General features: G+C 44.9%; 1 protein-coding gene across 5 annotated transcripts in view; it reads right to left on the bottom strand.

The window, feature by feature from the left end:
- Positions 1 to 10,538, bottom strand: part of lrp6 (low density lipoprotein receptor-related protein 6) — a 49,216-nt gene that overhangs the window by 7,187 nt on the left and 31,491 nt on the right. For 2 of the 5 annotated variants that reach the window (XM_014330092.2, XM_014330093.2), the window contains exons 8-19: positions 8,590 to 8,806; positions 8,212 to 8,501; positions 6,755 to 6,981; positions 6,496 to 6,680; positions 6,042 to 6,368; positions 5,595 to 5,797; positions 3,745 to 3,956; positions 2,415 to 2,605; positions 1,564 to 1,773; positions 1,360 to 1,485; positions 632 to 877; positions 277 to 387 (exon numbers count right to left, since the gene is read on the bottom strand). In XM_014330092.2, the coding sequence (XP_014185578.1) occupies positions 277 to 387; positions 632 to 877; positions 1,360 to 1,485; positions 1,564 to 1,773; positions 2,415 to 2,605; positions 3,745 to 3,956; positions 5,595 to 5,797; positions 6,042 to 6,368; positions 6,496 to 6,680; positions 6,755 to 6,981; positions 8,212 to 8,501; positions 8,590 to 8,806 (2,545 nt within the window). Of the gene's footprint in view, positions 1 to 16; positions 139 to 179; positions 388 to 631; positions 878 to 1,359; positions 1,486 to 1,563; positions 1,774 to 2,414; positions 2,606 to 3,744; positions 3,957 to 5,594; positions 5,798 to 6,041; positions 6,369 to 6,495; positions 6,681 to 6,754; positions 6,982 to 8,211; positions 8,502 to 8,589; positions 8,807 to 10,538 lie in introns of those variants that run through there. The other 3 variants (XM_005949719.3, XM_005949720.3, XR_006053071.1) reach the window with 2 other exon arrangements.

Here is a 10,538-nt window from a genome sequence, read left to right as displayed (position 1 = left end):
AACTCTTGGTGTACAGTAAACCTGTGTGGGTATGTGTGTACCCCAACTCTTGGTGTAGTACACGTACGTATTTATTCATAACTGTTAGACGTTTTTCTGTTTCAGTGATTTGAAGTCTGACAGAAGCACCACAGCTAATTTCCCTCGGGATGAATAAAGTATTCTGATTCTGATTCTAAGATGTTCCCGCAGGTCAGAACATAAGTGATCAGATTAAAAAAGATAAACCGGATCAAACTGCTCGGATGTTTTGGATGTTTGTGTTTGCAGACTCACAGCAGCCCGTCTCGTCTGAGTTGTCCATGCAGTCCATGTTGTGGTCGCACTTCTTGTGCTTCCCAATACACTGGCCGTTGAAGCAGGTGAACTGATCGGCGGGACACCGAACTGCAGACAAACATTTAGTCAAAAAACGCTCAACAGACTTGTTACAGCTGCCGTTTGTGGTCGGGCCACTGATATTTAAACATTGTGGCTCCTTTGACTTTTATTTCAGGAGTGAAGCGTTTAGAAATTATCAAACAAATGTTGTACACTCTCACAGGTACACACACACAAGCTTTGAAAATTAAATCGCTGAGGAATTAAAGTTTTACTTTGCGGCGTTCCCGCCTCAAAGATTCTGTCTTACCCGGCTCACCTTCACACTTGTTCTCGTCAGATTTGTCCTGGCAGTTGATCTCTCCATTGCAGCGAAGGCTCAGTTCGATGCACTGCCGGCTATCGCACTGGAACTCTGAGTCGGAGCAGACTGGACAGTCCTCCTCATCGCTGCCGTCGTCGCACTCTGCATAACCATCACAGCGCCAGGCCTGTGGGATGCAGTCCACCTCGCCCGACGTGCAGGAGAACTGCTCCGGCGAACAGGTGGGCGGCTCTGAGGACGACGCAGACACTGGTCAAACCTTATATTAACGTTGAAACTGTATTCAAATATATGAATATATATCTATATCACATATCTATCTATATCTACATCAGGGCTGTGTGATATGACCAAAATTTCATATCCCGATATAAGACATTTATTACAATTCTGTGACTCTCAGGCAACTCGACTTGCGTGAAGTGTTTTCAGCTGGGCGTCGTACACCTGGAGTTGAGTGTTACATAAGCTCAAACAGCTGCAATTTTCTTTGTGAGTATTTATTACACGGCGTGCTGCGGGGGAAAACCTGTTCTTATGTTTACTTTTGTGTCACCACAAAATAAACAATAGGCTAATTTGAAATGATAGACATTTTCCTATCCGATATATATCGTTATCTCAAATAGCCCTTATCTATTTTATTTTACTGAGAGGAGGGTTGCTCAAGTCTTTGAGCAATCTTTATTAATGCTGATGATTTTATGCTTCACCTCCACATGAAAGCTCGTCGGGCAGCAGCACCAGGTGAACAGGACATGAGCAGCGCGTCGTCCCATCTCCTTTCACGATGCAGATGTGAGAGCAGCCGCCGTTCTCCCACGTACATGGATGTTTACCTGGAAATCGCAGAGCTCAGGTGAGCGCGGTTTCAGTTTGAGGAAATCTGTTAAATCGTGCATGTAAAGCGGACTCACTGTACTCCCTCATGTCGAGCTCGTGGACTGCGTGGATGTCACTTAAGTAGGCGATGCGGGCCTGGATCTTGGTCCGTCCCTCCCTCGTCGTCTTGTCAATGCGTTCGATCATCTGCTGCTGTTTGTCGATCCAGTACAAGTGGTTCCCGAAAACAGTCAGGCCCACGGGCTGCAGGATGTTCGAGTCCGCAATCACGATGCGATTGGCTCCTAAATCATTTCAAAAAAGTGCCGGGAAAGGAAAAAAAAAGAAAAAAGAAAAAAAAGAACAAGGTTGTAGGGCAAAAACTTCAGGAGCAAAGAAACGGGAAAGAAACTGAGGGGTGAGGCAGAGGGGAGGTGGGAGGATGGAGAGCGATACACCGAGGTCAACAGCCTGAAAATCTGCTCATCAAGGCGGAGTCCCAGAGGCACAAAATTCACAAGAGAAAAAGGATTCACAGCCTCCTGCAGCTAAAATCTGCAGGGCCGAGTTTCCTTTAGGAGGAAACATTTGAGGAACTGAACAGTTTACATTCCTGCCGGCCGGCACGCGGCGCCGGAGAATCACAGGAATGCCGGTCTCCACACCAACCCCCACCTCCGCTGATTTCTGACATTCATGGAGGTTTGTTTATTTCCTGTTTAGGTTCGTACTGCTGAGCATTAGGTTCAGAATCCACAGGAACAGATTTGATTTGAATGTGCAGCAGGATGAACTCCAGTTTTAAATAAATTCCTTTAATATCTTCAAAGCTGAAAAACACCAAACTCAGTTTTTAAGACGAACTCTGAGCCTCTGGTCAATCTGCAGTAAACAGTAAAATATTTGGACAGGTGACACTGAAGTGGACCCGACGGCCCCAACTCACCCGAGAGGTCACTGCTCTCGATGCGCCGCAGGTCTGAGTCGACCCAAAACAGCTTCCCCACCTCGTTATCGATGGCCAAAGCAACGGGCTTCATCAGGCCGCTGAAGAAGAGCACCTCACGCTCTGTACCGTCCAGCGCCGCCCGCTCGATCTTTGCAGAGCGCTCCATTAGGTTGGTGAAGTACATGTACCTGTGGGGACATAATGTACGGGCTGTGAGGACAAAGACTGGAGGTTTGTACACGTTCTCCCTCTCGCCGCTCTGAAGTTAACCAGAACATCTGCAGACTTCATCTCTCGACCACAAGGCCTGAAACTAACCTACAATTATGGCTCAGAGCGAGCGAGTCAGAGCCAGTGAACTGCAGCAGCCCGACAGAACAAACATGGAGGACAAATTAGAGAGCGATTAAAGGCAGAGTGCACACACACACACACCGCCATACAGACGACCTGCAGGTGGGTCAGGTGACATTTTCTGGATCTAAATCAGATTAACTACAGAAACACAGGAGGATGAAAGAGCTGATTTACAACCAGGAATCATGTTAATGTTTATCATTCAAGTGTTTCTCAGCTGTTTAATGTTGAATCCTGAACAGATTTCAGTTTTCATAACGATTTTTTTCAGCCTGGGATGGTGTAAACAAGGAAGATGAAGTACCCCACAGTATTTGTTCCAGTTTATTACCATTACATGCCCATGCTACAAATACTGGGTGTTTTTGTCTGTTGTTAGGTGGTTGCTAGGCAAGATGATAACATCATAATATTTGATCCAGAGACAAACGTTCAGGGTTTGATTTATACTTCTGTGTTAAACCTACAGCACAGGTCCATCTCACCGCAACCTGATGCTTTCCAGAAACAAAGATTCAACTCATACACAACGAAAAACACAAGAATCGGAAGAGATCGAAAAGATTTCATTCCTGTATTATCCTTTTGTGTTGCACATTTCGATGTTTTTTTCCTCGCTACCTAGCCTGACCTGTCTCCCCAATGTGATGTTTGTGTATTGTATGGTCTGTCATCTCGGTTGTGGGCAAAAGACCTGCAACTGACAAATAAAGGCTATCTCATCTCATCGTCTCTCATTTGAACAAAAAATGTATTTATCGTCACTTATATTCATATATAAATATGCTGTTATTTGTAAAGGATTTAATAATATTTATTACGTTGTGTTTTTGAGCCTATGTGGCCATGCTGACAGGGATGTGCATTTACATTTGTTTTGTCATTTTTGACTGGCCTGAAAAAAAGTGCCCTGATGATGATGATGATGTAATGATGGTGATTACTGGTGTGAGGCCTCAGTGGTACTGACCCTCTCTCCGGGTTGACGACAATGGCCCGCGGCTTGTCGTGCTCCTCCCGCAGCACCACACCGACTCTACTGCCATCGATGCGGGTGACGTTGATGACGTTGGTGACCTCGCTGGTCCAGTAGATGAAGCGGCTGTAGATGTCGATGCTGAGATCGTACAGCTGCAGACCCTGACTGTGTCCGCCCAGAGAGCCCGACACCACTGTCATGCTCTGGAAAAACAAACCAGAAACGGGCAGTTTGAAATGTTTAATCTGTAAGAGACAAATGAAGGTTGTTTTTACTGCCCACACGCACAAAATGTCCAAAATGACACCAGAAACACCCTCCATCAAGAACGACATCAAAGTGGCGACATATCGTTTGCACATGCTCACACATGGCCCTCTCCTCTCTATAGATGCTGTCACTAAGGTCGTTTGCGATGTTTATTTAGGAATGACTTGAACTCCCCCTGAGAAAACTGCAGGTTTAAGGTTTCTGTCTCATCTCTCTGTTTACGTTCAAAGTTTAAGATTCATGAAAAATGTCAAGACATTAAACTGTTGCAGTTTACTGAAACTACAATATATCCCATGATGCTCAGAGCTGATTATACAAAAAAATAATGCTTAACAAAAGCCAGATTTAGTCGTTAGCTTGTTTCTCGTAGTGGATGTAAACTGTCTCCATTTCTGTTTAAATGTGGTGAACTCATCAGGTTATGAATCGTAAATGTTAAAATTAAACTGATAATATTAAAAGGAAATAAATCTGGACTTTTCTGGGTCTGAAACAGCGCTTAAAACAGTATGAAGGTCAAATTGACTTCTGCACATTTACTACAATTATTGCAGTGAAAAATGCTCATGGGGCTCAGACGGGACCTTGTTTTATATCCAGTGAGCCCGTTGTTTTCTTTTATGGCACCGGTTATCCGGTCCTTAAGTCTGACGTCCAAACTCCGCTTCAGGTCCTGAAGTCAAACGAACACTGCAGCATCACTGAGAGTTACAAACTGATTAAATTCTTTCTTGTTTGATAAAAGGATCAATGTGCTGCTCTACCAGGGGTAACAATTAAGTGTAAAATCCAGGCATCCATGAAAACAGAATTTATCAAATTTAACAGAGTTAGAAGTTAGCAGGGAGTTAGCTCGCTAGTTTCCACCTAAACATGATATAGCATGTTCTGACAGAGTTTTGTGAAAAAATCAAAATGTACAGCTCTGCTATCACTTCCAACATAATTGAAGCCAGAAAACTAAACAGCAGTGACGTTACTAAAGTTGAGCTAGCTGGTATATAATGATGTGCTACCTGGTGGCTAGTGACACAGCTATGTTAGCATAACAAACACAGTGAAGCTGGAGGATGAATGCTCCCCTTTTTCCACTCGATAAAAGTTAACGTGTGAGTTCCCGATGGTTAGAGACAAATGCAATCGCATGGCAGGATGCTGTAAACGGACCAAACTTCAGTCAGGAGAACAACTGAGATAATCCATCCACAATATGAGGTTAGTCATTAATATACTGCTGCACGGGCTGGGCTGTAGCTATATCATAAGGTTTTAAAAACTGTGCTTTAAAATGAGTAGTGGTACACAGTGATCACTGACTTTTTTTTTCTTTTTTCTTTTTAGGGGCTTGTTTAGATTAAATAGAACAACATACAAAACATTAAAACATGTTAAAAACAAAACAGCCTTAATAAACAGCAGTTTGGACCCGGAAGCAGACTCTCCAACTGTCCAAAAACACTTTCAGTTCCTCTGGCAGTTTTGATCTGACTGTTAACTAAAACCACCAGAATCTGGATTTTCTCCCCAGGGACCGGCAGTGGTTCCAGTTTTTCTAATGGATGCAGTACCTGGTTCCCGTCCTCCTGAGCACGGCGGATGACATTTTGCTTGGAGTCGATCCAGTACAGCTGCTTGTCCAGTGGGTCGTAGTCGATGGCGCGGACGTTCCTCAGGTTGTGGATGGGCAGGATGATGTCAGGGCTCTGCTGCTCATCAATCACCATGCGGTTGATTGCCGTCTTCTGGCTGAAGAGCAGGAAGGATGTGGGAGCTGAAAGACAGAAACACGTCAGACAGAATTCTTAGAGCTTCTGTGGGGCAGAAACAGTAAACAAAGATAACTCAAGCTATGAAGCTCAAACTTCAGCTGAGTCTGAGATGTCCCATAAAGGCCACCATACAGAAGTCAAAGATGACGCTTGCCGTTTCAGTTATTTTATTTCTCTCTCAATCTAGGTGTCAAAATAACTCTGCATGATGTTTGTATACATGCAGGGGTGTAAGCGTCTTCTCACCGCTGCAGGTCTTGTTGTCATAGTTGAGGGAGAAGTGGGCGGGGCAGCCACAGACGAAGCTGCTGACAGGGACAGCAAGGCAGAGGTGGGAGCAGTGACCGTTGGTGGAGGCACAGGCGTTCCAGCCGCCCTGTCTGGACGAGTGAAACACCAGGATGTCCATGACGTAATCCAGGTGACCTTGGATGACAGTGCGGTTCTGCCCGCTGGTCTTGTTGGCACGCTCAATGCTGCGCTGGCTCCAGTCTGTCCAATAGATGTAGTCTTGATACTGGGTGAGACCGAACGGGTGAGGGAGGTCGTCGGCAATCACCTCACGGTCGAGACCTAAAGGGGACGAAGAAGTAAAAACTTTGATGCTTTCTATCGTTTATGTCACACAACACGAAGTGCGCTCTGCTACTCTAACATGAGCTGAATGGTTAGGTTGGCAGTTATGAGGTTGAGAGATTACCCAGCATGTTGGAGGACTCGATCAACGTTGTGTCCAGGTCGGTCCAGTACAGGCGGCGCTCTGCGTAGTCGATGGTGAGTCCATTGGCTCGCCCCACATCGGCCACCAGCGTGATCCGTCCTGTCCCGTCCATGGCCGCTCGGTCGATCTTTGGCTTCCCCCCCCACTCTGTCCAGTACATGTACCTGCAGAGAGGAGACAGGTCAGCACAAACCACACCCACCATCATGACCTGCAGACCGCTTCATGCGGTTCTCACCCTTCGGCCGGATCCAGAGCCAGAGCTCGGGGACTGTCCAGATCCTTCCAGACCAGAACCTGCCGGTGCTGCCCGTCCAGTTTGGCTACCTCAATGCGGTTCGTGCCAGTGTCAGCCCAGTACAGGTTCTTTCCCAGCCAGTCCACCGCCATCCCCTCCGGATAATCCAGACCAAACTCCACCACGTGCTCCAGAGCGCTGCCGTTCATGAAGGCCCGGCTGATGGTCTGCACAGGTCAACGGTCAAAGTAAAGACTGGATAAACAACAGCAGTTCACAATAGGCCTGGGTATCCTCACTGATTTCTAGAATTGATTTGATTTGATTAGATTTTGACTCAGACAGTCAGAAATATCATCATTTATCAGTACTGAGACTTGAGAGACTTCATCAGAGGTGTGAGCATCACAGCAGATGCCTTTGTGTCAAAGTAAATGAGGATAAAACACAGAAAATCATGAAGGAGATTTTCCTGGCCTGGCTTTTTATAGCAGATAACCTTAAAAATATTCTGCTGTAGATCAAAAACTGAAGAAAAGCAAGAATCAACATATGGACTTTACCTGATGCTACTGAAGCAGAGCAAAGTTACAGAGGTTTTATTAAGAGAACCAGCCAAGCGTTTTGCAGTTTGGCAGAATTTTAGTTTTAATTTCTTTGGTATTAAAAAGCAGAAATGAGGCTTTTTTGTTGGAGGTCATTTTTGGAAAACAAAACAAAACAAAGAAGTGACCGACAGCACTGTAAACAACGGTAGACTAGTGCGTAATAAGCAAGCAAATAATACAGAAAACAGTGGTTTGAGATGGGAAACACTTCTTGAAGTACAATTAGAGAACTGCCCAGGAAGTGTGATTTTTATCATGATGGAAGCAAAACAGCAAAAGTAAGAGGGAATTTATGACAATGTTCATCAAATGTGAAGTGTAGTTTTGATCTTCTTTTGCTGCCTGTTCAGTGAATTTTGGTTGGAGAATGACAAAACCTGCAGCTTCAGAATCAGTGAGCTGTCTTTTTTTGCACCGATGGCGTGTCCATGTACATGCCGTCAGGTGAGAAAGCCGACATCTGACACATTCTGATGCGCAGGGTCCGAGCTTTTTGTTTACATCTTTGTGTGGAATTCGTTTACCTGCTCTCATTTGCCGTTTTAGCTGTTTGGTGGTTGTTGAAATCGTTTTGTGAGCTTTAACCTCAAATTCTCGAGTTTCTGGCAAAATACATTTATATTTAGAAAATGATTCAGGATTTAATGAATCGATAGTGCTTTATTCACGCTAAAATTTATTTTTGAAACCCACCCCTAGTTCACAACCAAGGTTCTGCTCACACCAGGAAGTGTTAGAGAGAAAGAAGAAAAAATCTAACCGAAGAAAAGATTCAGACGACGTGAGGAAGAAAGAAAAAAAAAAAAAACTGAGAACGACTAAAAACAAGTATGTGAAAATGAGTCCCACCTTCAGAGTGATGTCGGTCCAGTAGATGCGATTGTCGGTGACGTCAAAGTCGAGTGCTGAAGCCTCCTTGACACCAGTGAGCGGGATGGCAACATTGTTGCTGTTGGTCTCCAGGGAGATCCGGCGGATGTCTGTGTGACGAGAGAAGAGCAGGAAGGCCTCGGGGACAATGCAGGTCTTCATGTCGGCAATAAGCTCCAGGCCGATGGGACAGCCACATTGCACGCCCTGAGGCTTGTACAGACAGAGGTGACTGCAGCCGCCATTATCATCTGCACACGGGTTCGTACCTGAGCATGTGAAGCAGAAAGTTAGCATCTGGGGAGAAAATGGAGAGGTTTATTTGCTGCAGACCAGACCATCATCAGCTGGACTCACCAAAAGCTTCATGTACATTCGTGGCCTTGAGGCCCATGAGGTCGGGTAGCTGGTCGATGATGAATTCTCTCACTGCGGTGCGTTTGTGCACGCGCTCGATGCTGCGCCGCTGCCAGTCTGTCCAATAGATGTAGTCTCCAAGCAGGGTGAAGCCAAAGATGTGAGGAAGCTTGTCCTCCACCAGCACCCGTCGCCCCGTCCCATCCATGTTCATCACCTGAAAACACAAGGTAAGAAATTATAGTCTGAAAGAATGGAGAAGAAGGAAGACATCAGGGGAAGAGGAAAAGCATAATAAAGAGGAAATATAAAGGAAGAGTATGAAAACAACGCCAATAAGTGGAAAAATGGAATAAGTACATAAAGACAAAGAGGAAGAAGTGAGAATAAAAAGAGGAAGCCAACCTCCAAATCAGAAGATAAGAAAGAAAGAGTAAAGAATAAAATGAAGATATAAACAAAATAAGGAGAAGATAAAAAGGAGGAAGAAAAATGGGGATAAAATTTAAAAAAATTAATTGTTATGGTTTGAATAAGAGTTTGATGTTTGCTGTATTAAAAGTGCTGACACCAGCAGGAAGAGTTTATAAACCTGCTTCCAATGCAGGTTGCCGCATTTCCAGTATGTTTAAACCAGCATCAAACTATAAACTGAAAGTCCATGCAGTCGCCAAGTTCCTGTAAAACAAAGGGATGAGCAGAGAACAGACCAGGTCCCATCACAGAACATTTCCTCTAGCCAGTGCTGCACAGATGGGGGGTTGGGCAGACTCACTGTGGATACAGAGCATGCTCATAAGGGCTCAGGCGTCCTGGCAGCACATCGCAGAGCCACTAATTAGAAGCAACAGCCGGAGCAAACAAACAACAGCAGCATATGGGCGCCACATTTCCTCCTCTTCTTCTTCTTCTGCTCTCACACAAAATTTGACATCTCACTTCGACAAATAGCAGGACAGAGCGCTGTAAAGACCCACTCCACGGGACACAAGCACAGAAAAACTCACACATGAAGCTGCAATCGATTAAAACAAAGACTGAATTGATGTTACAGCCTCCACACACTGCTACATATGCTACTATTAGTTAAATATTTATGTTAGACTGTTTCTAATCGTTTCTCTTTTAAATCACCAGTTTAACCTGCATACTCACAACTTAGCTGTTTCAAGTGTTTATCCTTCAGCTAAATATTTTATCAGAGAAAATTTAACTTAACCCAGTTATTGTTTTTTTTAATATCATTAAACCTCTGAGCTGTACGTGCAGGTTAATGCAGTTTTTCCTGTATTCTCTTATATACACTGTTAAAAGTTCTTTGTGCAATTAAATCATGAAAAATAAAAGCTTTACATTTTCATGAGCCAGCAGACCAAAGCACAAAGAGTAAAGTGAGAGGAAGAAAAACAAAACATCGAACCCAAGACTCATTTTTAAAGGCAATTATTTTTTTAACTGCAGCAGTGTTGGTGAAACAGGTGAACACATGAAGAGGAGTTCACCTCGATAAGATCATTTCTGAAACATGCAGGGAGGCTCAAAGTGTCAACAGAGACAAATATGTGAGGAATTTGCAGAAAAGAAAAAACAGTGAGGCCTGTAATCTGTATAGCGTCCTTCCACCTATCAGTGCAGCGTGGAGCAATGCGATTCGCTGCTCCCAGAACAGCCCCTGCGTGGCCGGCTGCCATCTTTCAAAAACATCTCCACACACTGGGCCTCGGAGGAACGTGGTGTATAAATATAAGACGAAGTTTCCATCCTCAGCCCGATGGCCTCAGCCAAAAGGTCTCCGCTGGTTTGGGAGTTGAGACCGCAGCGCGGCGACGGTTTCAGATTCTGGGTCTATTCTAAACAGAGCCGACCGCAGCTGGAGTGCAGGCCGCAATCGGAACCAGATGTGGGATCTCACCGCAAAAACTGGGTCCTCGGAGAAACCCGGGGGGGGG

Source organism: Haplochromis burtoni, unplaced genomic scaffold, assembly GCF_018398535.1.
Source record: "Haplochromis burtoni strain Fernald_Lab_line unplaced genomic scaffold, NCSU_Asbu1 Contig_607, whole genome shotgun sequence".
Classification (NCBI taxonomy): domain Eukaryota; kingdom Metazoa; phylum Chordata; class Actinopteri; order Cichliformes; family Cichlidae; genus Haplochromis; species Haplochromis burtoni.
This window is presented reverse-complemented; position numbering and strand designations above follow the sequence as displayed.